Genomic DNA, 27293 nt, shown 5'->3' with positions numbered 1-27293 from the left:
TATAGTAATACTGTTTTTTTATACAAATTTACAATGCAATAAAAGTTCATTGAAAAACACCATTACACAAAGAACGTTTGCTATAGGTGCCAAGAATGGACATGAACAAGAAGTGATCGTGCGACTATGTCAAGTCTTTCTTTCCGTGTCAATGCCGAGCAGGGCGTGAACAGTTTCTAACGGGACTCCTTCAGGTGCCTCGATGTGCATCATGGTGCCATCCGGCCCGTTGACAATGACAATGCCTTTGGCGGCTAACTCTTCTGCGCTCTGCATAACAAGACCCTCTGCCGTCTGAATAATAACCGGAGATTCTTGCTGGACTACATGCTGGATCTCCTGACCGGCTACAGGATCTTCAAGAGCATCCACCTGGGGATCTTGAATCTCTTCTTGGGCAGGTTCTTGGGAGTCCTTACATTCTACGTCTGTGCTCAAAGCTTGTTCCAGTTGTTTCATCTGATCTGCGATATCAACCACTGCATCGCTGTTTAAAACCTTGGAAATATCCGCATCGGGGTCTTCAATGGTTTTCGTAGGGTCGGGATCAGAAGGTGGGCTTTCGGTCTCCATTGGCTCTTCATCTGTACTCGTCGTCAGAGCAGCATTTTCGACGCTCTGTGTACCATCATCAGCACTTGGATCTGCTGCTGAAGTCAAGCTCTCCAGTCTGGTCAACACCACCTGTGGCTTTCGGAGAACAGAGGAGACATCGGCAGTCTCATCCTTCTGGATGCCATTCTGATTAACTTGATAGCCGTTTGTTTCCTCATTGGAATTTTCGATCTTGAACCTTTTTGCCGGAGGCAACATTTTGGCATTCTGTGGGTTCCAGCAGAAGGAAAAATATAATTATTACACAGTAAATGGTGTTTTGTTAACATACGTGAAAGGACCATGGTGTCGCTAGTCATTTTTATTCAAGAAACAGTGTTTCCGCTAGCATTTTGTGGAACTGTGGCGCTGGATCACATTGTTTCTGAATTGCAACTTATACTCTAAACATTCTGATTTATTGCCCAAAATTCAGTGTATTGCCCAATAAGCCATTCTCATTCTACATATTTTTGTTGTCAGTTTAGATTTATAACCATGATCGTTTCAATCACCCCTTCCCCTACATACACACCTTAAAGAGTGGCGTTTTGGCTATATTCTTTCACAAAGGCCACAGCCTTTGCCTGGAAAACCATGTGCTCATTTACAGACAAACTGTATTATGTATAAAGGGACATTCCACTTTTTTGAAAATATGCTCATTTTCCAGCTCCCCTAGGGTTAAACATTTGACTCTTACCATTTTGGAATCCATTCAGCTGATCTCCAGGTCTGTCGCTAGCACTTTTAGCATAGCTTAGCATAATCCATTGGATCTGATTAGACCATTAGCATTGCGCTAAAAAATAACCAAAGAGATTCAATATTTTTCCCTTGGTTACTTTCAATAGCAGGGGACTATTTTCGGTCAGTGCGTAATATCAGCAAAGTCCTTGATTATTACGCCAGTTTGAGGGTATAGTCGTAGCCTAGAAAATCGCAACTTAAAATTTTTCGTCAGTCTTAGTACACAATGTAACTACAGAGTCAAGTTTTAAATATCGAAAGTCTTTGGTTATTTTTTTTAACACGATGCTAATGGTCTAATCAGATTCAATGGATTGTGCTAAGCTATGCTAAAAGTGCTAGCGCCAGACACGGAGATCAGCTGAATGGATTCCTAAACGGTAAGAATCAAATGTTTAACCCTAGGGGAGCTGGAAAATGGGCATATTTTCAAAAAAAGTGGAATGTATATGCCCAATATATACCCAAACAATCAATAACAGTGGTGGGTTTCAGAAACGCTGTTTTGTACTCTTTCGTGCACGAGTCGGCCACCGTACTGGTGAATGGAATGCGCTGCTTCTCACTGCCGCTCACTACACGGAGTAGACGACGACCCCTGTGGGAAAGCGAGAACTCGCCTCAAGGTTTTTCCAAAAAGATGTTTGTCAGTATGTGCCTGTACTGAACAAAACTCGTTAAAAAGAGTTGCTAACACTGGTGATACAAATTAGAAATGAATGTGTGTGTAATCTGACACCAGCAGCGCAGCATAGTTTACGACTTTTGGCTATCACGTGCACATCAAACAAATGTTGGCCATGTGATGACATCATTCAGGGAAGCAAAATGATAAGCAGCAGGTTCTAATTTGTTATATTAACACAAAAGTATCAGTAACAGCATTGTTTGTCCTAAAGCTTATCGATAGTCCGGTACCGACCCAATTACTTACCGGTCCAAAAATATATATAAAATACCGGCTCTTGATACCCATCTCTACTAATAACAAAATGATTAACAAAGAAAATGCAATGTGAACATGAAATAACCCAGCTGATCATGGGTAATATTTTGAAATTAAAGAGGGCGCATCATGGTATATACTGTATGTTGAGACAAGCATACCTCTTGAATGCATTGTGCACTTCGAAAACCTCCTAAAAAAAAGAGACTTTCATATGAAAGCTGTTCATACAAAACCTTACATGGTTTACCTCAATGTTTCGCAGACTCTTGGTGGCCTGATTCCCTCTAATCCCTGGCTGATTGATCTTTTGACTCTGTTGTCCTTCTAAAGAATTCAGGAGTTTCAGCGCATTAGGATCTGTTATACCTAGAGATTGTAAAACCTGCAATAACAGGAAATTTGTAAGAAACAGAGGTCTGATCTCTTGATAACAGGGTCCTAAAATGGCTGTGTTGACTACAGGTCTTACCCCCATGTTGTTGACCTCTATAGCTGGGCGACTGGCTGGTGAAGTATGCCAATATTCCAATGCCATATTCTTCACCTGGCTGTGCAGTTGCTCAAATTCCCGATACACACATGGAAATTGTTGCTTTGATGGATAACCTTTTTCCACCTTTAGAGGGAGGGACACTTTAAGCTTGCACCAAATGCACAATTGACAAACAAAACCAGCAGTTGCATTGCTAGGAGTGAATTATGGGGTTGACTACCACAGATTCCATTTATGCATATTGCTGAGGCATTACTAGGTATACATTTAATAAGTATGTGTGTTCCCTGGGATCGAACCCATGACCTTTTGGTCTACCAATTAATTGAGCTACAGAAACAAAATTCCTAATTTCGGTTACATTTTGATAGCTGAAATAGCCTCAATAATCTTAATGCGTTTCTGTGAATATGCCTGGAAAAGATTCTCTACATACTCAAAATGTGTACAGCATACCTTCATCATCACAAACTCCCATACAGTCATGACTCTGGCTAGACGTGGAAGAACAATTTCCATGAGGTCTTCATCGTCATATTGTTTAATAAACTGGAAAGACGAATATTCAAGTATTAATATGAGCAATTAAACATTAAACAGCAGTTTTATAGATTTTTTTACTGCAGACCTGGGAATATCCATAGGCACTTTACAAAAAAATATTGTAAAAACATACAGTTTCATTATGTTTGCATAAACTAACATAGTATAAAATGGAATTTAGCCAAATAGATTGAATCCACATAATGCACATATTAGGGATGCTTTGATACCACTTTATCCATTACTGATCCGATTTCAATACCAGAACCCTGGGTATCAGCCGATACCGATTTGATACCACTATGTTTTTCTTCAACAATAAAAAAAATGTAGTGCATAAAACATTTATACTGCTTTTATACTACTTTTTTCTGGTTCCATACACCGCATTTCAAATTATTATGCACATCATGCCATTTTTGTTTATTTTTCAGTTCTTCCAGAAAAACACCGTTTTTTTGTGATTGTTGCGGGCAAAAATCCTCGATTTTGTGGCACGTTTTCTTTAAAAATGCGATGGAATATGCGGGATATTTATGCAATTTATGCGATGAAATTGCAGGAATTTGTGAAAATTGCGGAACTTGCAAAAACTGCGGAAACTTGCAAAAGCTGCAATGATGTTCACGTCACATAATCACGTCACTTCATAACGTTCCCATGGCAACAGAGGACACGGCTGCGCTTGTGTGAAGTAAATGCAACATTTTTCAACTTTTTTCTGCTAATATATATGTGACTTTTTGCTACGAAAATGCGGGGATTATGAAATCATGCAAGCCCCGCATATTTTGTGCGCGGAAATCTGTAATTAATGCGGCGAAAGTGCATCGTATTTGGAAAAAATGCAGCCCCGCATAAATATGCGGACTGCGATCGCGTTTTTCTGGAGGGACTGATTTTTCCAGTACAGTCAGTAAGTTTACACATTTCATTTTACCCTCAACACTTATATGGCAGTTTGGATGTTATTGAAATAAAAATGTTAAAAGATACTTTAATACTCTGAAAAATATGCTGTTACAAATTATTATGCAGAATGCACTTTAACCAAATTTATAATGATATAATGGATTATAATAATCCAAAAACAGATATCTGTCAGATGTGCTGCATGGACAAAAAAACAAACATGGTCCAAAAACCAAACACAATGTAAAATAAATAAAGTTACATATATGAGCATATGTTTGACATGACTTTAAAGGAATATTCCATTTTCTTAAAAGAAAAATCCAGATAATTTACTCACCACCATGTCATCCAAAATGTTGATGTCTTTCTTTGTTCAGTCGAGAAGAAATTATGTTTTTTGAGGAAAACATTGCAGGATTTTTCTCATTTTAATGGACTTTAATAGACACCAACAATCAACACCTAACTCAACACCCAACAGCCCTTTTCAACGGAGTTTCAAAGGACCACAAACGATCCCAAACGAGGCATAAGGGTCTTATCTAGCGAAACGATTGTCATTTTTGACAAGAAAAACAAAAAATACGCACCTCTAAACCACAACTCCCCGTCTATGTCCGGTCCAGCGCAACCTTACGCAAATGCGTAGTGACGTAGAAAGGTCACGTGTTACATATATAAAACGCACATTTGCGGACCATTGTAAACAATAAACTGACACAAAGACATTAATTAGTATCAGTTAACATACAACAACGTAGGAACGGTCCTCTTTCAACACACTTGTAAACACTGGGGCGGAGTTTCGCGTTTGTCTTCTGTGACCTCTTGACGTCATGACGTTTTGCGTGGGCTCAGCTGGCGCATCACGACCAGATCTAGACGAGAAGTTGTGCTTTAAAAGTGCATACTTGTCGCTTTTCCTGTCAAAAATGACAATCGTTTTGCTAGATAAGACACTTATACATCGTTTGGGATTGTTTATAGTCCTTTGAAACTCCGTTGAAAAAAACTGTTACGTGTTGAGTAAAGTGTTAATTGTTGGTGTCTATTAAAGTCCATTAAAATGAGAAAAATCCTGGAATGTTTTCCCTTAAAAAACATAATTTCTTCTCGACTGAACAAAGAAAGACATCAACATTTTGGATGACATGGTGGTGAGTAAATTATCTGGATTTTTCTTTTAAGAAAATGGAATATTCCTTTAACTCTCGCATTCATTAAACTTGTAAGTATAGAAGTATAGGTTTTGCATCTCTAAATTGATGTTTGGAATTATAGTCCTGTCCACCTCACCGATCTTTCATATAATGATGCTTCACAGGCTCTTAAATAGGACTGAGGTCAGAGGATGATGGTGGTCATACCTTGATTTCTTTCTTATTTTATACCCATATGAATTAAAATAGTCAGTGATGCTTTTAACTACAACTTGCTTAATAATTTGGAACAGCATATTTTGTACATTTTTCAAATTATTGAAGCATCTTTTTAATTTCATTTAAATAGAATAGCATCCACATTGTCATATAAGTGTTAAGGGTAAAATAAACATGTACATTACTACAATGTACTGAGTCTGTATTGGGAAAAAAATGGCATGTGCATAATAATTTGGAACGCGATGTAGTAACAACCATAGGTAACGCACAGCATTGGATTTGGATCGGTCCCGTTAGTCCGATACCCTATGCAGCAAATAAGGTCCGGATCGGCCCCGATGATGTATTTTAAGATATGTCAGTGCAAGTTGTTTTCAGTTTGGACAGCTCTGGCATTTATTTTAACCTAGGACTAGTTTAATCCCTGTCCGGGAAACGGCCCCATCGACTCATATATTGGTATGTGTTAAATGTCTAACTTTTGTTGAGATCATTCACCCCTAGTTTCAAAAAGTGCGTATTGAAAATGTGTATCTTGCGCTAGAGATAATTGTATAGAAAATGCATACGAATAATGTGTGAAGACCAATCTAAAACGTACTTCTTTCAGTCGATTTCTCTGTCTCTGTGCTTGCTGCTCCAAGCTCATTGCTCCAAGGTATTTGGGTGGCCGTCCTGGGCGTCCTTTCTTAGGTGGCCGCCCAGGCCTCCCGGGACGACCGGGACGACCGCGTCGCCCTGGTCCTCTGGGCCGCCCAGGTCTTCTGACTTCAACCTTCACAGATTCTTGAACCTGTGTGAAGAGTGTAATAAACATTTTTAGCACAAGTACTCTGACTGCCATTATGTTCAATTTACATTTAGTAAATTTAGAAGTAAACCAATGCAAAACTCTTGTAGATGAAATAGTATGAGCGTAACATTAGAAGTTAATCAAAACATCTTGAACTTTTTGTAAATCGGGTGCTTCTGCATGACTAGTATCAGGGATTTCAGTTCCTGTACACTGTTCCTCTATAATTTTGGAGTCGTCGTCGTCTTCTCGGGATGTCGGGTTCTTGTCATGTGCGGGGTATAGCTTATAGTGTCTGTTCAAACCAGCAACTCCAATGTAGGCTTTCTCACAGGTATCACATTTAAAAGATTTATCACGGAGGTTAAGGGTCACATCCGAGGACTTCTTTCTGCGCTCCTCTCCCTCCTCATCTTCCACGCTTATCTCGGAGTAGTCATCCGAGTCCGACTGGTGACTATCTGCCAAGTCCTCATTCTTAATAAACTTGTAATCCTTTACCTTGTGCTTAGGTGGCCTGGACACCCGACCCGAGCGCGTCTGGATTTTTTGAGGCTTTTTCTGACGATTCTTTACTTTCTGTGTTTCCTTTTCACTGGTTGGAGTTGACGTCTTTGCAGTGGCGGTATCCACAGTTATGACTTTGGTAGGTGTTGTAATCTTGGCTGGAGGGGATAAAATCTTCGTTGGCGGCGCAAGGGTCTTTGTGGGTGTAGCTGGGGCCATAGCAGGTTTGGCTGATGGCACAAGGATTTTTGTGGGTGTACTAGCTGACACCATAGCAGGTTTGGCTGATGGCACAAGGATCTTTGTGGGTGTAGCAGCTGAGACCATAGCAGGCTTAGCTGAAGGCGTAAGGACTTTTGCTGGGGGTGAAGCTGTGACAAGAGCAGGTTTGGCAGCTGGTGCAGCGATTTTTGTGGGTGAAGCTGCTACAACCACAGGTTTGGCTGGTGGTGTGAGGATCTTTGTGGGTGGAGCTTGTCCAACAGCAGGTTTGGCTGATGGTGTGAGGATCTTTGTGGGCTGGGCTTGTCCAACAGCAGGTTTGGCTGATGGTGTGAGGATCTTTGTGGGCTGGGCTGAAACAACAGCAGGTTTGGCTGGTGGGCTCTTGGCCACGGCAGGTGGGCTCTTGACCACGGCAGGTGAAGTAACAACCTTATGTCCGATGGGGACCGAAATGGTGCTAACCACAGGAGCAGGTTTCTGGAGTAGAAGCTGAATCGGAGGATCGTTCGGGTTTTGTAAGAAATATTGCTGTTGTCCGGGTACAGGCGTGATGTGGATGACCTGCGGGCTGCTCAGTGTCCCTACGGTTGAAACTTTAACGAGTGGCTGACTGGTGGAGAGATTTTGTGGCTGTAAGATTGTAATCGGAGTTGTCTGGGGCTGTTTGTTGTCTTGCTTAGGTGATGCCTGCACTTGAATTTGGATGGGCTCAGCTGCCTGAATAATTCAAAGTGTAAAAAACAACATTCAGTGTTGAAATAATGGCTATAACATCAAATTTGTAGCACACAATGCAGAGAAAATAAAATGTGGGTTTGACATACGATACTATATGCCATGTAAATGTTATTTTAATATGATGAATTGAGCCTGCATTTACTGTAAATTACCAACACTTACAATATATTACTATATTTTTAAAGCCATAATAAAAGAGAATTTAAACAATGTAAGAATATTTTATAAGTTTTTTTTTTCAAATGACAGTGTTGGCTAATACCAGATTAAGGTTACCACATTTTTATATTAGCACTGTGGCAGCTATGATATTTTAGCTATTATTTTAACATGGTTACCTCAGATTATAGTAGTTTATTCAAAAATTGTAGTATAAAAATATATATTTCAGATTGTTCTCAACATTAATGCATTTTTTAACTTTTAAAAGCCACCATCGTCTTACCTTTTGACTGGTCGCGTGCGCTCCGTTCTGCGGCTGTTGCAGCACGAGCGGTTTAGCGACGTTCACCGACTGCTGCGACGCGTTTTGCGCTACGCTCGCGGGCTGCTGCTGGATCGCCGGCGCTAACTGCAAATTACTAGCTTCCAACGCAATGTAGGACGTCGGTTGCGGCGTGACAGCTTTCTGCAGAGTCGCTGAATGAGTAGCAACCGGCTCGGCCTGAGCGATCACCTGCGCTTTACTTACTATAACCTGCTGCACGTCCACGATAGGAGCCGTGGACACTTTTTCGCTCCCCGCCACATGGACTAACTGTTGTTTCGTTAACTGCTCGATTAACTGTTGCTGCTCCTCGGCCGATAAACCCGAGCTCTCCACAAAGCTGCCGTCAGGCTGCACGTAAATGATGGTGGTCGTCGGCGAGAGCGCACTCAGGACGTCGCCGCTCACGGTGGTGCATTCAGCGGTCACACCGGCCTCCGCAGCGGACTGAACGTAAGACGCTATAATACTCGGATCGGTTATAACCTCGCCGCTCAGGATCTGCCCGATCACCTCTTGAGTACCCTCCACAAGTTTGACATCCACCCCCGACTCGGTATGCATTAGCTCGACGAGGCCTTGATCAACGCCCCCTTCTTCACTTGAGCTCACGGTACAGGGTTTATCACTCTCCCCTTCAGTATTATTTCCCCCCTCGGCTGCGGTTTGCGCAGCTTCTGGCTGCAGAGATCCGCTAGCGTCCGGATTTTCCATTTTGGCTGCTGCAGAGCTGGACGCAGAATTATTCTCGTCTTCATTGTCCGCCATTTTGCTTGCGGGAGCAAACCTTGCTAGCTGCGTAAGAAACGTAACGAGAGAAAAGCCGCTTACTTGATGATTATTATTATTCACGGTTTTGCTAATATGTGAAATATTCAAAGCCCAGTCCTAAACATTATAAATTTGGAAAGCAGTTATAATCCAGGGACGCTCGCGAAGGTAACGGTAGTCATCCAATCGCTTTTCCCATCCATGCCACTGATGACGACGGCGCGGAGGATGGGTAACAACAAAGCACGTCATTTCCGCTTTAGGAAATAAAATTTGCGCGCCGTTATTTATTTACGTTATTTATCTTAAATTCTGGTTTATACAATTTCATTAAACTAGATGCTGAATTCAATTTCCTCAACAAAAAAAAAAAATGCGTGTGTGTAAAAACTTAACAACAAAAATAATCTGCTTTATGTTTTCAGACTATACATCCTGGTAGTTCAAGTATGGAAAAGCTTGTTTACGAAAATCATATATAATTTGAATAAAGCGTGTTTATGAAACAAATGTAGACGAAATATAATAGAAAGATATGCGTGTATTACAGTAAAATTCCAGCAGGTGGCAGTATGGGAACGCTTTCACATTTACACATCAATCCACATGTTGTATAGTAAGTCCATAGCCAATTCATACTATGTGCAGAAGACCAAAGATTGTCCAATTCGAAATAACCTTTTAAAAAGTATATTTTGGGTGCATTAACTAATGCACACAGTCTGGTGGGAGAATTTTCTTACTTATTTGGAACTTAGTTGAAATACCCTCAAGTCCAAAACTCCCTGTATAAAACAGTGATTCATATTCTAAAGCATAAAGATTTTTATCTCAAAATTATGTCAGCAAAATTATGTTCCAGCAAATGGAAGCAAACAATAATATTGGGTTTGTTTAAAATAATACTAATAAAAGGAATTCAAAATATATGTATTATTCCTAATAATGATCATAGCAGCCGGGTCTGCCCTTACGAAAATAAAAGTTTTCAAAAACATTGCTGATAGTAATCAATACACCAAAAAACCATGGTTACTACACTTTTACCACAATAAAACCATTAATTTTTTAAGGGTACTTACAAAACATGTTCATGCTTTATATATATTTTGCAACAAGTAAAAATGGTCATAAAATCAGCCACAATTAAATTAATATAACTACAGAAATCAATTAATAATTCAAATTAATTTTTGCATTAATTTGCATTTTCACAGTCTGAAAAAGTGGAAAACCTTTTTAAAAACTTATTTTAATTACCCATGTAGGCAGCTTGGTGTTTATCACAATCTGATTTGGACATGACTCAAAACACAGCACAGATTTTCCACTCTTTGCAGCTTTGATAATCTTAAAATCACATATTAATCCAGTCCACCCCTTAGCCATGCCCCTAATGGCCACCATTAGTAAAAGTGTGGGATTAGCCTGAGACGCTTTACAGTAACTCCTGATTCCTTTTAGTGAGAGTGGTGGAATCACAAGGAAACAGCAATGAGACCAAATAAAGAAACTGGAAATTGTCACAAACACTTTAACCAACTATAAATTGATACATCTCTGAATAACTGTTACTACTAACATGAATAACATGCTTTTTGGCTCAAATAGGCTGAGTTAGTGTCCTCTGGATTCAAGCGAAACGCAAAAAACATAATTTATTAAAGGGATAGTTCAACAAAAAATTGAACCCTTATTTTGTTACAAACCTGTATAAATGTCTTTGTTTCCGATAAATACAAAGGAAGATATTTTGAGGAATATTTGTAGCCCCATTGACTTACATAGTAGGAAAAATAATTTTATTTTAACTATTCCTTAAAACAATGTCTACTGCAATGTAGGAACATTTTTTAAAAGACTATATGCCTGGCAGGATCACTGGGTGAGATGTCAGAAAAGTGGATAGAGATACAGTATATTTTGTGTCCACAGAAGCCTAGCCTTATCACCCCAGATGTCAACTAATTAATTACGCAGACACCAAGTTAATTAAATTAGGATTGAATTAACACTGTTAATCAATAATCTGTTGACAGGTCTTAATAATAAGGGCATGGAGAGGATCAACGATCAAGACGAAAGGTAAGGAAGACAGTGCAACATCAAATCCTAATTGATCTCACAAATTTATGGATTACTTCACAAGAGAGACATCATTTTTATTTATTGGGTTTAATCGTGATTTTTTTATCGCTATATACAGTTGTGAAATAAATATTGCTCTTCTCTATCCTGTTATATGAGGATTTTCAATTTGCAAGACTTCCAAGTCTACACATATGGGGGAAATGGTGATTGAGTAATAGAATATAGTTAGTACCTCAAAATATGATAGATAGATAGATAGATATTGAGGAATCTCAGTGAGGCCATCTGCTTTCAGGCGCTCTCCCATATGCCTGTTTTGCAGTGACCCTGCTATTTAATCTGCCCAGATTGAGGCCTATAAACTATGTCGGATTACACCCATTGACACAGAAATGTTTATAGGCTACAAAAGATTGTTATTGTAGGTTCAATAAACCAACAAAAAAAAAGATTTTAGCACTGATTTATGATTTTCTTAATTTACACAGTAAAATCAACATGGTCTAAAATACATAGGAAATAATATTAAGTGTAAAACATTTTTTGTTTTCTTTTTCATTCATTGATGTAGACCATCGCAGCATTTCTCATACTTTTTTAATAATTTGTATGGCATTTTACATATTACGAAAAAAGCACATAATAAGACTACAGTACATTCATGTATAGTTCAAACAATACTGTAGCGAGCTATCTTAATTTACAATATATACAGCAAAAGACTCTATTACAACTTTAAAACACTTGAGTTTTAGGACACTGTACAAAATCAACAATGAAAAGCACTGAATTCTGTTATTAAAAGCTCATTGGGAGTTCTTGAGCAATTATTTTCTAATAATTACTGAAAATTAATACTGAAATTGGATCAGTATAGAGTTAACATAAACACGCAAACATTTGCCCTGGACATTGCAACCTTCCATCATGACAAAAGGGCACAAGCATGCTCCATCATTATGAAATGCTGGTATGGCTGGAATGTTCTGTATCTTTAAGAGAAATGTGATATTATTATCATTTTCAAAACACCATGTTTTAATCATTTTGACCTTGCTTAAGTAAAACCAAACGTAGAAGAACTCTTAGGAAAAAAAGAAATGAATCCAGATATGTTTACTCCAAGACTACGCATTATGGCATTACAGAGGTATGGATGAATAATTACTCTGGATAACCTACGAATTTTTATCTTCTTCTTTCGCATCTAACTGTTCGTTGGACTTCTCTGTCGCCGATATCTCCATCTTGTGCTCCAGTCTCTCTGATGAAACCGTTCCCAGCACTTTGGCACTGTGTTCCTGTGCTTTTGCCCTGAGAACAGCAATGCTGTTCTCCCTCAGTTCCTCTTTGGACATAGGTGACTCCGTCCTCCTTTCCTCACCCTCGCCCTCATCCGTCATGGCATTGGTCGCTTTCTGAGTGACATCTGACTTCTCATTTGATTGAACTGCGGCGGTCTCCAAGGACTTCTTGTGCATCCCTGCAAAGAATGGTGGGCATTCGTATTTAGAAAAGCAGCTGGTGGTAGGAAAACCATCTTGAACTGAAAACAGCAAGAGACAGATTTTAGATTAAGTAAAAGGATGACTAATTACGAGTCACAAATCGGAGTGAAAAAATTAATGTTATGCTTTATGTATGTTTTTGTCATTTTGTTGTAATAGTAGCAGTTTCTAGTGGAAGCGTATTACCTAATTAACTAACAGGACTAAAAATATTTTACTTTACAATAATGCTGTTTTATTGGGTGTATTATTGTTTTCCTTATAATATAAAACAGTAACATTTTCCTAAAAAATTCCTAAGCTATCGGCTTTGATAATTTAATTATACATTAACGCAGTGGTTCTCAAACTTTTTGGATTGTGCCCCCCTTTGTGTAGGGTGCATCCCTTCGCACCCCCCAAAGAAAATTGATGACATTAAATATAAAAAACGTATTAATTTGAATGTAACAAAAAATATGGCTGTTTAATTACACATAATATATGATAAAGTAAATTATAAAATTTCATAAACCTCCCCCAGCACCATCTGACCACCCTTCCCAGTTTGGGACCCACTGCATTAACATATGATATTCTCTATCATTTTAATCTTAAAAAGATTATATCTGCTTTGATTAATATAGTGTTCATGCATTTAATTTTAAAATTCAGTGTTAAGTGACAAACGCATTATTTAAAGTTAATACGCTGTAAAAAATGTCTGTAGAAATTACAGTATTACTGGGTATTAGTACTGGGTAGTTGCCAGTAACTTACTGTAGATTTTACATTAATGTTATCTACTGGCAACAGTTTGTTCAAAGTTAAATAAACATGAAACATTTTCAGTCATTATCTTTTACAGTAAGTTACTGGAAACCAGCTGCATAATTACAGTTAATTTTTTACAGTGTAACAGAGTAGACTTGATCCCAGGTTTTTTACTGTAATTGTATTAATATAATTACAGTGTATAACGTAATGTATAATAATCTATTATGATTGATAATAAAAACATTTATATTAATAAATCATTATAATAAAAAAGCCTTGAGATTCTCTGGCATACCTAGAAGCCAAGGAGCACAGGAATCCATGACGCCATCTTTAGCAGACTTCAGTATGGACTCAGGCAGAGGGATTGAATGACGCACCATAGCACCGTACAGTCCGTACTCGGCCATCACACTACTGCGACCCCAACACTTTTCACGTTTTCTCCACTTGGCTCGCCGATTTTGAAACCAGACCTGTCCACAAAAATATGATTTGTATATTAACATTTTTTCAATACAAAAATCTATTTTTAAAAGCAGGTAAGCATAACATCTAATTAAACAAATAGCTTACATGTGTTATTGAATACATTTCATATGCAATTTACACAATTTCTTTCCAACAAAACCACATACTGTAGTATCTTTTAGTGTTTACTATAGTAAACTGTACTAAAAATCCTACACTTCCAATTCTTTCTTTCTTTGTTCTTCAGGCCATTCCAGCATCTATGGATTCATATTCATGGAAGAACTGGTTAATCAGTTGATTCACACAAATTAATCCATACACAGATTAGGAGAGGGGCAATTTGGTAATTCCAATTCAACTAACTTGCATGTTTTTGGCCTCATACCGGGGGACCTCTTTGAAGCAATATACGCCACTGTGCCGCCCTACACTTCCAATTCCTACACTTTATATATGCAGCTGTACTTTTAACTATAAGGAACTGGTAAATATTGTAGTATACTTTGATATTATTTACTATGGTAAAATAGTATCTTCACTCTAAAAGGATGGGTTGTTTCATCTCATAGTGGTAAAATATGGACAAAGTGTTGTGTTAAAATGAACCATACAGTGTGGCTACAGATTGTTCCATGGTTATGTTAAATATGGACATTTACAAAATGTAAAAAACTTTAAAACTGGGTTTGTTTATATTTTACTCAACCATAAATCGAAACAATCTAGCATCTTTTACAATAGGTAGGCCTATGGTTATTAATTTTAACATAGTAAATATTGAAATATACTACAGTATTTACCAATTCACTACAAAATAGGATACAGAATAACATTTCTAGTATTTATTGTAACATTCTCCAGTATAGCCAATTTCAATTTTACATTTACTATAGTAAACACTAAATATAGCATAGGCCACTGCAGTGTTTTTTACCTAACAGCTAATATTTGTTTAGTAATATCTGTATCTATTTAAGGTGACCAGGCACACATAGTATCTCTATCAGACCAACTATACACCGACTTCTCATTCAGGGTGAGTTCAGATTGATCTCAGCAGCACTACACGCACTGCTTAACCACCACTTGGCCTTCTCTAATGATAGCTGGTGGCAAATCTGACGGAGGAGGAGGAGGAGAAGAGGAGGGAGGGGCTCTCGGGTCCGGAGAGGCCAGACATTGGATAAGAAATTATCAAAACCATTTTCCAATCTTTTCAGGTAATGCCGATGATAGCCCTCATTTCATGCACGCTACTTTTTAGCGGAGAAATTGGTTATGGGGCGCTCAAAAGAAAGCGGGTGGAGACAGCGATGAGAGACGACCCCAAGGGCACGCGGGAGCTGATTGAAAAATAAGTTAATTTCGAGCCCAATCGATGGTGGACAGGCGGGCAAATATCACGGGAAATTAAACGAGCAGACCCTGGAGAGCACCGCCATTGACCCGTGCTAATAAATTCAATGTAGTTATTTCATTTGAACTCCCGCATCTCTTCCCCGGGAACACGCCGAGCTTTTCTGATTTAACTAATTACACTCGATGAGAAAATTAGATGTTAATTTTTACTTTGGATTGAAATGGAATTATTTATTTATTTCCTTATTATTTATTCACCATGAGGCACCGTAATGAGAAGGAAATTAAAAGGAGGGCCAGTAGATGGATTGTTCGGGTCACACAGTAATCTCCATCCGCCTTGATTGCTTGATTAGGTCGTTAGCGCGTCTCTCTCTCTCTCTCTCTCTCTCTCTCTCTCTCTCTCTCTCGTTGAGAACAAATTGTTTCACATCCAACTGAAGCTGAAAAGATATTATCTGTCCGATCAAGATGCTGGACTCAGGAGCTGTTTATAGCCCCAAAACACCAAAATGTCTTTGTCTGTGAAAACCCAGCTGAAGTCATTTTTGTCATTTACTGTTTTCTACATAAAATCATCCCACATAATGTAAAGAACATTATGAAAATATAGCTTAAAAATGATATGTTTAAATTGACTAAGTAAGGTCATGTCAAATATTGTAATTAAAATGAATTGACTGAAATTAAACTTTGATTTTCACAGGTAGGGTCAGTCTCACCTGCTGAGACTTATGTCAAGAAATTGTCAAGAGCCTATAGCTACATGCGAAATAAAAAATATACAACAGATAAGATAAAATGAGGTGATCAGATTTGGTCTGTTCATTTCGTTAAAAAGGTAGTGCAGAGGTGTAGCCACATGGTCTACAAGTATTTAAAATCAGTATTTGTTTTTCCTCACAGATTTTATTCTCAATTTCTTTCAGGTATATCTCGATTTTAATTAAAAATATTTACATTCTTATTTATTTAGTAATTTAAAAAATATAAACAGCAATTTAGAATAAGGCTAAATAGGAGAGAATTTGATACTAAAAAATAATTATATTATTTTGATGATACATTTGTAATTTTGAAAACTGCACTGTGTGAAAACATTTGTGTGACAGGTGTATAGGTCAAATATACAGGCACATATTATTAAAACAAATTATGGAAAAAATATATTGCAAAATTGCACAACTGACTCTTACAGGTATTTGTTATTTTGTGTTATAGCAGAATTCAATTCATACGGGCGTAAGCCTCTGACTTTTTAACGTTTTTGTATTTTCCATAAAAAATTCGATTCAGCGTTAAATTATTATTCTTTTTTAATTCATAGCGAGTGTATACACAAGTGTGCGTATATCCTACCTGTATTCTGTCCTCGGGCAGCTCGGTTTTCATGGCCAGCATTTCTCTGGCGTATACATCAGGGTAATGAGCGTCGTTAAAAGCCTTCTCTAGTTCCTCCAGCTGGTAAGATGTAAATATTGTTCTATAAAAGAATAAAACCCAATCATTATTATAACTAAATCATGAATTGTTTTAAATGTCCTATTTTACTTAAAATTAAAAACAAATCAAGTGGATCAACCGCAAATGCAAAATATATTCGTTGGAAACTAACAATTATACTGTATATTTTAAATTGATAATTTTGATGCTGTGAAATAATTATAGACATGAACGCATTAAATATAGTTTAATTAATTTTGTCCCTAGAAAAGAAGCAAACGCTTTCAAATATAATATATTGAAATATGCAAATATTGAAAGATTCAAATTACAACGACAATTATTATTATTAATAATTATACAGTTATTACATTTAAAATGGCTCTTTATTTTTACTATTATTTATATAATTCTATATATAATACAATCAGCTACCAAAAAAAGAAAGAGACCTTTCGCTATTTCTTTCTTCCTCAAAATACTTTTAAATTAATTTTTAACTTTATTCCAGTTTTTCCAAATTGGCCATAACTGCCAAATGTTTTAAAAAAAGATGAATTTTACACTTTCCTCGGTGTTTATTATGTCTGTTTTTTAGCTAACGGGCATAAAAATAACACCAAAGCTAATACGCTTTAAGAATGCTGTTTAGCCCACCTGTGTCGTCTCTTTTTTCGCTTCTTGCTCTGGCTCAGAGAAGATTTTGAAATTTTCCGTTCACTTGAAGAGACGTCTTCTGAATCTGCAATATCGGGCACAAAATTCTTCATATTTTGATATGTAAAATGTGATGCATGTAAAATATGTGTGTTGCGACAATTGTCCTTTACTTACAAAAACATTTTTAAATTTCTGTAATGATAATCACACAGGACATATTTATGGTAAATAAAACAAATAACATGTTGCACTTTTAAAATTCCATCTTATATAAATGTTTTATAATTAGACTAAAATAAAAGCATCATAACATTAGTATTATTATGAATAAGTCAACAAACCCAATTCAGCCTTGAAACGAATAACTGCCCATTATTTTTTGGAACATCATTAAATCTTATGAGGGCCTTGAACATGAATTTTGCAGGCCTACCAGAGCTAGCAGATTGGTTAGCTTCCAGCGGACCCACTGTCCTGTTGAGAGGCTGAAGGTGGACGTTTTGCGAGTCTGACAGCACCTCCAGAAACGCAGGCTGGCTGTAGAACGACGGAATACCTCCAGGGCCAATTAATCCCATCCCGACCCCAAGACCAGCTGGACCGAGCATCGACCTCGTGGCTAACAGGTGAGCTCCAGCTGGAAAAGAGTCCAGTGTGTTCCGTGGAGCCGAAGACGGCTCTTTATTTAGTCCCAAAATCTCCTGAATGCCAAAACCCGTGCATTTGGGCGTGTGAGTAGTGGCAGTCTTTGATAGATGTGGATTGTTAGTTCCACCGTTCTCAACGGCGCACGGTGATTTTGATTTGTTCAAACTTTCCGACAACACAGACCCATCCTTTCCTGTCATGGTGCCTTTGAGACTATTCCCTTCTTCAGATACAAGTCGGTCCCTAGTGCACAGGAATCCACGGCGCAATACGCATGATCCCTCTAGAAATTCTCCTTTTATCCAACAGGTCCATCCCAACATGGGTCAAAACTCACCAGCCAATCAGCTGAGAGCACGCGATTTAGAATTCCAGAGGATAAAGGATGCTGCTCCACGGGTTTATTATGCATTATATCATTGAATTCACATCAGATGAAACTATCCCAAAGGTGTGTTAATCAGTCATTTCACCCAAATTAGCGCATACATTCACAATGAAAATAGAAATCTAATTATTTTCGCACTTATTCAAATTACTTTCGAATTTTTATTGTATTTTTACAATAATAGTAATATTGAAAGCCGTAAATAGAAATATAGTAAATGCAATGAAATGCTCCCTTTTGTGTTTTTAGGCTTAAACATTTTAAAATAGCCTATATTTCTAATACTGGGTTCATTAGAAATCAAAACATTTAAAAAAAAATTTGCCGTAAGATGGTCAAATTACTGAAGAAAATGGCACCTGTGCACTTAGGTTATGATGTGGCCCAGATTACTCGGAACCCCAGCACACATGATAGCCTAATGTCGTCAGCAATGACAAAATATGCAATGCACTATATAGGCTTTCGTATAGGCATTGAACGAATTATGCTGAAGCACAAACGATACCTATCCAACAAAATAGAAAGTATTAACAATAGGTCGCCTTGTCATCGTTTTTAATAATTCATATTTACCATTATTTAAAACAGGCGATTTCTATAATATTTTTAATATTAATAACTAAAGAAAGGCATGTGATCGAAAACGTCCAATTAAAAAAGATTGGTGATTTTAAATCAACACATTTGTAACTTAACAAATATTTTGGCCACCACAGAAACCCTATGAGGATTTAAAACTGAAGTCGCTCCGGATTTCGTTTTTCTTGGGAGGGGTGGGTCTTTTTTAGGCTTTAAAAAAATCGGTTTTCACAACTTGGACTCTATAATGATACATGCACGTAAAGCTATAACCAGTGTCATGATCACATATAAATCGCACAGAAATGTAAAGTTCTCGTGATCAAACAATTTGCCACTAAATTGCTTATACAAATAAATAAATCTCGATAAAAATACATTTATATAAATACATTTACAATATCGAATTTAGAGAATTTAAATATTAAACTGATAGTGAAGTAACATTGGTGAGCAGGACGCAGAGGACTAATAGCCTATTATAAATTGGTGCCCAATGATTTATTGCTTGAAATAACAAATAATAATAAATACATTCCAGGTAATTAAAAATAGGTATTTTTCTACACTTTTACAATTTCCTATCTGTCCTACAAAATGGCCTGATCGAAAACAGATGCACGTTCTGAACAGAGAATTAAACTGTTGCATATAAAACATAGCTGTGCTACGCATTTGAACAGACTGCGAAATATGGCTTCTTCTAATTACATCCAGTTTTTTTAATACATAGAGGTCTAATCAGCTATTACTAAATTACATTGGGATTTGATTCGTTTGCAGATAATTTGTGGCACAATTTGGACATCTGGACCGAGAATTACTGGGAGATAATTTATGGAAATGAGCAGTGAGCCGTTGATGGTGACAGAGATAACACCAATCTTATCAAAGTGCCATGTGTTGATGCATAAATAAACGTCGTGATTCATGTGACACAAGCAGAACGTCGGACGCGTGGCTACGCCTGCAGAAGACGACGCACGCGCAGGCGAATTCGATCTGTCTCCCACGAGAGCGCGCCTGATGTGTTACTTTTCTGGCTAATTAATAATAGCCATCGAACATTGGGCGAACACAAGTTTTGAGGCCAAAATGAAAGATTGGGGGGCAGTGCACTGCTGAAGTGGCCTGATAATAATAACCAATTTTACTAATAAAGGTGTACTGTAATCCTGCTCGAAATCAGATTAAAATAAACAAAAAAGCCATGTGATTTCTGGCCTTATGGGACATTATTCAATTACCACCCTGTGCTAATTCTCTGTTGGCTTGGCTCCATGGCAATTACATGAGATGATCATTATAACCGGCAGCCATTCAAAACTAAGGTTTAATCACATATACACTAAAAAAAAAGGCTTGATTCGATCCATGGTTGGGTAAAATGTGGACAAACCCAACCGCTGGGTTAAACTAAGCCCTTGGTTTAAACAATCCAACTTTTTAGAGTGCAGATCAGAAATTCAACATAAAAAGTACAAGACAATAAAACTTCACCCAAGTTTCCGTATAGTCACACATTGCATTAAACTCTGCGCCACTGATTAAGAGAGACCAAAATATTACAGCTGCAATTATATGGGCACCAGTTGAAACTAATTAGAAGCCATTAAGTGGAAATTTCATTAAGGGTAATGAAGAAATCAATGTTATCAAGATATGCAAATGACACATCACCCAGTCTAGATAAACCCATCTATTCACAAGACGCTCCCTCTGTCAAAGCAGTCTGTCAATTACAAACTGCTTCCTGCCCTCTCTCAGCCTCCACTTCTGCTGTAATCTGTGGTGGGCTTTGTTGTTTATTGTGAGTGGGAAAAAAACCCACTCTCCCTCTACGGCTTTTAATAATCCATCTCCATATGAAAATGACTGCATCCTGATTTACATGCATAAGAGGACAAACTAATAAGGCTCTAGATTAAGGAAAGATTTAGTTCAGTCATTCGTGTAGATCGGGGGCCTATCAAAGACTGCGAGATCTGATGCTTGCAGATTAAAAGGCAAACAGCTGTTGCAAAAAAAATCTCTCTTTTTCTCATCAGGGCTGACAATGAGAACTATACGTATTTATTTTAAAGTGAAACCTGCCATTGTGTACGCACAAACCAAAAGTGTTAAAATAGAACCCCACATGGTAATTCATACAATTCATGAGGTGGCTAAATTGTATTAAAGGGCAATTTATTCTTCTGCGTAGGACCTACACCGTAGCTAGGCCGTAAGCTGTGCGTTAGTGATGCGTGGGATGTCTCATAACTTGCGGGCCGGGTTGGAGGGGTAAAAAATTGTCACTTCATTTGCGGGGCGGTCATTAAAACAAAATAAAAACCCATGTATGTTATATTTTTTGGCGATTTTACCTTTATTTAAAGGTCACGTTCTTCCTGATCCAATTTTTTAACCCAATTTAGTGTGTAATGTTGCTATAATAGCATAAATAATACCTGTAAAATGATAAAGCTCAAAGTTCACTGCCAGGCGATATATTTTCTTATAAAGAATTCCTCTTTCAAAGCCTACAGTGAACGCCGGTTTGGACTACAGCCCTCTACTTCCTGCTTTAATGACGTCACTAAAACGGTTCGTTGACTAAACTCCGCCCACAGGAATACATCAGTCACCAGCTTTGGCTCAAACGGCTCTGCTAAGCTAAGCTGCTATCGAATCAAAACACACCAAACAAACTACACAATCAGAACTCAATACGTATTTCTGAAGGAGGGACTTCATAGAACAAGCCCGTTTTGAGGACAGTGAAAACAGATAAGTAAATTGTGTGAAAAATACAGCGTTTTTTTACACGTGAAACATGAACACATGCCAATCAAAGCTTCAAATACATCAGAAGGAACGGGAGCTTTAAACAGTAATAGAGGAGAAAACAGGAACGTACAGGGAAGAGAGAGGGGTATGGAAATGGCAAATGTCCACAAACCGGGAATCGAACCTGGGTCGCCGAAAGTGCGAAAGCACCACGTCGGAGCGCTGCCCTCTACACCATCGGCTCAGACAAATCCCTTCTATGTTGTGTGGAATTCCCTATTAAATATTTGGGAAAAATATTTTCATATTTTATCCTAGAAAACGCAACTTTTAATTTTCTGTCTGGCTTAGTACCCAATGTAACTAAAGAAGAGTCAAGCCCCAAACAGAAAAAACATCAACACTCTTTGGTCACTCTTGAGCGCGACGCCAATGGTCCAATCATTGTGCCAAGCTATGCCAAAAGTGGCACCGCGCCACACCCGAAGATCGACTGAATGGACTCCCAAACAGCAAGAATCAAATCTTCAACTCCAGGGAGCTGGAAAATGAGCCTATTAGAGTGAGAGTGTCCCTTTAAGGTCGGGAATTTATGAATTGATAATACAAACGCTGCTTTGTAAATGTAGAAAATGTTTATCATTATCCTGGCTTGTTATTAATATGACCATGTTGGTTTCTATGGTTCATAAGCGTATGTTGTTGCCAGTTTACATGGCAATGTAATCTAATAGGTATTTCCAATCACTTTTATGTAAGGAATAATTGACGACGGGCCGTTGAATTATCCATGGCGGGTGTGTATTATTTTTTTAAATAATTCAGAGGACCAGAGTCAATTATTCCTTTTATACCACGGTTACCAAAAACATTGCTCTGGTGCCCATTTTTAAGACATTTAAAAGGTAAGGTGTGCGGTTTACAAAAAATAATCAACACCCATGGAACATTTCTCAGCCAATCAGAATAAAGCATTCAACAGGCCCGTGGTATAAGCTAAAAATATGATGTATATACAATATAAACATATAAAAATAAAAAATAATATAATATAATATTTTTATTTACGTTACAATGTAGTTTGTCTATGTAATAGTTGCGGGGCAGGTTGTAAAATAGATACAGTGGTGCGGGGTTAGCTGGGGCGGGCCAAATAATTTAATAAAAGCGGGTTGAAAATAAAACCCTGACCAGCACATCACTATTGTGCAGAGTAGCCTGAGGTGCACCCTCTCCAAAAATGTAACAACATGTCAGTTCTACATGGACCACACATGCTGTGATTGGTCTGCTAGAACCCCTCCCATCAGGTCAAAAAATCTGCATTGCATGGACCAAGTTGAGGAGCTATATTTACCAACTCAGGTTGCAACAAAAGTTGCTGTCTATTTGGGTGATTCTCACGAAACTATTGAAACACCACAGCACTAATGTTTTAAGCTTTAAAATGTGTTATATAGTAACATTAAACAGCATTAGAATTAACACAATACTGTGTTCTACCTTGCACAATGTGTGATTTCAACATAAGAATTTATAATTGGAAATTTTATCTCATTTTCTGCTAAAATTCTCATTACCGCAATGTGTCCGGCTGTGTTTGAACATGCGTTATGTTGTAATTTAATCAAATTAACACAAAACTATTAGGAAAAAAATAAATGGATGTTTTGCTAGACTACTTTAGATGACAGAAAAAATATTTACTGAATATTCATGTATAATAATAATGAAGAAAAATTAGGAAAATGATGTGTCCATGCCTGATGTTCTCATCCTCCGCAACACTTTTTGAGAACAGTTTAAGCACACATACAGAATTTTAATAAAGGTTGATTTTGAGTGACCAAGCACATGGACCAGTTACTTCAAGATGGCTACCAGGTAAGATCATTTTTTACAGTTAATTTGAAATATTGTCTTGTCAGAATGCTTACACGACATTTTGATTATCATTACCGCAACAGATGCTTATTAAATGTTAATTTAATTAATAGAAGCATAATACTTTGATTTTAAATGTATGTGCAGAATCTCCAAATTATGTTCTTTCAGGTTTGTCATGTCATTTTGAAAATATGTCAGTGTTGATGTTTTCTGACTGTTGCGGTAATGAGATTTTTTAGGACTAATTTTTTAAATTATGTTACAAAAAGTGTTAAATGATAAGTAAAAGTTTTTAAATTAATGTTCCCATTTACTCCAGACTTTGTTTTTTAATGTCTGGTGGGAAAAAAAGTACATTTAAGCAATTTTTAAATTTTCATGCTTGACATTTTTAAAACCAAGTTTTCGTGAGAATCACCCATTTACCTCTATCACTGCTGATGATTCTCCAACAATGTACACAAGGAGCTGCTACTTTTTTGGCTTTGCCTTGATACTGTAGCATGCCTGTGGACATTGCCTACAAGCGATCTGCATGTATAATTGCACGTCAACGCGAACAACGACGCAGAAGTATAAATGAAAACTGACGTGCAGAGGCTACGCCGTAGGTTGTTCGCAAAACTATAAATTACGCTTTATTTGTACAACCACATTTGTACATTTTTGTACAATTTGCTTTCGCCCCGTGACGTTGGGTTTATGAGTGGGGTTTCATTATTATTTCCTTCTAATAATCGTACGTGTTTCACTCCGTAAGAATTCAACTTGTAAAATACGCACAAATTTCCATAAGAGTAGGCTGGAAAAAAATCATTGGATTACATTGGCAGTAAATTAGATGGAATGTGTGACACGATAATCAAATCTGCTAAAATGAGAGTTTCACCAAAGTTTAGCAATTACAGTATAATGTGATGCATACAAATAAACATGTCTCTTACATCTAAATGTCTGACAGCTATTTGTCTTTGTGAGCAGATAAAGAACTTTCATTCTGGAAGGTCACTGCAAGGTAATGAGCTTTGGGATGTGGCTGTATTATAAGGACATTGTATTACATTAGCCCAGCCCCTACACAGATTGCAGGTGCTTGATCTTTCCATGCCAAGCAATCTAAATGAAGAATCACTTGTGCTCACTTGGTCATAATTCTGTATTTGCAATGTACTGGAAGTGATAAATCATTTTTAGTGCTGCATTTTGTTTTTGTACACTCGCAAGCATAGTATTGAGTGAATTATATGAATGGAAATAAAAACAAAGACAATGCATTTTAAACTGAAATATGTGTATCTGTGCCACTAACATCACTATTACTATAGCTCAGTTGGTAAGGCATTGTATTAGCAGTGCAAGAGTCACAGACTGTAAATCACCAGAATTGCAAAAATATGAGTTATCTTAAAGAGCACCAATGGTCTGATTCACGATATTACATTTCCTCATGTGCTCACGCGAAACATTCATGTGCAGAATTTTTTTAAAGTTTAGTTTCATGTGCTCACGCGATAGTTTTTAGCGAAACTATTGCCTGTGCACGTGAAACTATTGCCTGCGCACATGAAACCAAACTCAAAAAAAATTCTGCACATGAAGGTTTCGCGTGAGCACATGAGGAAATGTAAAATTGTGAATCAGACCTAAACTAAACGCGATAGTTTCACGTGCGCACGCAATAGTTTCACTATCTACGGAATACTACAGAGCCCTTAAGGGGACATGGAACAAAAATTAAATAAAGTTTAGTTTCGCGTGCGCACGCATAACATCGCGTTTAGTTTCGCGTGCGCACGCACAACCATCGCGTTTAGTTTCGCGTGCGCACGTGAAACCATCGCGTGCTCACACGATAGTTTCACGTGAGCAAACGAAACCAAACGCTATAATTTCACGTGCGCACGCAATAGTTTCACTATCTACGGAATACTACGGAGCCCCTAAGGGGACATGGAACAAAAATTAAATAAAGCCCAGTTTCGCGTGCGCACGCACAACCATCGCGTTTAGTTTCGCGTGCGCACGCACAACTATCGCGGTTAGTTTCGCGTGTGCACATGAAACTATCGCGTGCTCACACGATAGTTTCACGTGAGCAAACGAAACCAAACGCTACAGTTTCACGTGCGCACGCGAAAGTTTCACGTGACCACGCCAAGCTAAACTTTATTTAATTTTTGCTCCATGTCCCCTTAGGGGCTCCGTAGTATTCAGAACTATTACAACATACAGATTAGCTGACCAATCAGGGACACAGAGCTTTTCAAATACGTGCGTTTCAGGAAGAGAGTGAAATCTGGAGCTACAAAAATATACGGTATGTGAAAAATAATGTGTTTTTTAACCATAAACCACAAACACATCATATTATACCAAATACACAAAATAACGTTGTTTTTTAGCATTGATATAGGTGCTCTGTAAAACTCATTCCCTGTCTGCCACTGGTTAGCCAAACAGATCTTCCCGGCCAAAACTCATGCCAGTAGTGAAATAACCTAAAATGCCCGAGGGCATTTTCAAGTTTAGGCCACTGATTAACTCCCGTTTTTAGGCTAATAAGCATTTTCAGATATACTGAGGACTGCAGTCTGATACAGCAAAACACCTTTTGCTGAGTAAGTGGGAAAAATCGAAACAGTAGCAAGTTCTTTGCCCTCATGAACCGCATAGGGCGTCATGACTCTCTTGATGTAGAGCGAGTTTGCTAGTTCCAGTTTTCTCATGAAACTCCCACAATAGCGTGTTTAGAAGCTGCCTGCCGGCATTGCTTAATTAGGCGAGGAGTTGATTAATTTGCACTAATTGACAGCTAATTAAAGGCCTGAGGGCACATCGGATTGACGTTTGTTAGGGCGGCAAGGCCCGTCGAGGTCAGGGCAACGGGTTGTTTACGGCTGTGCTGGTGTTTCTCTGTTCTTCCCCCAACCTTGGAGACAGCCCCTCTGTGGGGAATGACCCTCATCTTAAAGAGGATGTCTGGACAGGAACCTATTTGACAGTCAGCGACGGGTGTCATTATGTGAACTGCAACTTGCCACGATGTCAGTTTACTGACTGGTCCGTTCACAGCAGTTATTGCAAATTGCTACTGTCACAATGTATGAGTGCAACAAAGTGTAACAGACACCATTGTACAGAAGCAACAAGTACAAAGTTATTTAAGGGGTACCGTGCTTTAATACTTTGCCTTCTACTACTAAAGTCCATTGATAGAAACATTAAATAAAAAAATCCTAACATGTAATAGTCATTTGAACCTGTTGAAGCTGCCATTATGTTTTGCGCATATAGTGCATTATGGGTCGATAATGTGTAGAGGTTGTTGCGAAATATTCAACGCTCTCTCATGGAAATTCGTACGTATTTTACGAGGTGGCTAATTCGTATTAATTTGTACGATCACATTCTTACATTTTGTAACGATTTGCCCTGACCCCTTTGACATTGGGGTTAGGGGCAGGGTTTCGTTATTGTTTATTTATGATAATCGTATGTTTTTACATGATTTACTTCGAACTAATTCCTACGAATTAGCCAACCCGCAAAGTACGTACGAATTCTCGTGAGATCACGCTGGA

At 37.9% G+C, this 27293-nt stretch overlaps 2 protein-coding genes across 3 annotated transcripts; both read right to left on the bottom strand.

The window, feature by feature from the left end:
* Positions 1-2: 2 nt before the first annotated feature.
* Positions 3-9358, bottom strand: znf839 (zinc finger protein 839). Its single transcript, XM_055172903.2, has 7 exons — positions 8335-9358; positions 6576-7868; positions 6228-6419; positions 3243-3335; positions 2763-2909; positions 2541-2675; positions 3-822 (listed from the first exon to the last, which is right to left on the bottom strand). The coding sequence occupies exons 1-7, from the start codon at positions 9142-9144 to the stop codon at positions 130-132; spliced, it is 3363 nt and encodes a 1120-aa protein (XP_055028878.2). The 5' UTR covers positions 9145-9358; the 3' UTR covers positions 3-129.
* Positions 9359-11821: 2463 nt separating this feature from the next.
* vsx2 (visual system homeobox 2) lies at positions 11822-21876 on the bottom strand. Of its 2 annotated transcripts, none has more exons than XM_055172900.2 (5): positions 17872-21876; positions 17436-17520; positions 16695-16818; positions 13798-13978; positions 11822-12784 (listed from the first exon to the last, which is right to left on the bottom strand). In XM_055172900.2, the coding sequence occupies exons 1-5, from the start codon at positions 18407-18409 to the stop codon at positions 12417-12419; spliced, it is 1296 nt and encodes a 431-aa protein (XP_055028875.2). In that variant the 5' UTR covers positions 18410-21876; the 3' UTR covers positions 11822-12416. The 2 variants fall into 2 exon arrangements, with proteins under 2 accessions (XP_055028875.2, XP_055028876.2); XM_055172901.2 differs by having other exon boundaries at positions 11822-12721; positions 17872-21875.
* Positions 21877-27293: the final 5417 nt, after the last annotated feature.

Source organism: Misgurnus anguillicaudatus, chromosome 7, assembly GCF_027580225.2.
Source record: "Misgurnus anguillicaudatus chromosome 7, ASM2758022v2, whole genome shotgun sequence".
Lineage (NCBI taxonomy): Eukaryota > Metazoa > Chordata > Actinopteri > Cypriniformes > Cobitidae > Misgurnus > Misgurnus anguillicaudatus.
Note: the sequence above shows the minus strand (reverse complement) of the source record. Positions and strands in the feature narration are given on the sequence as shown.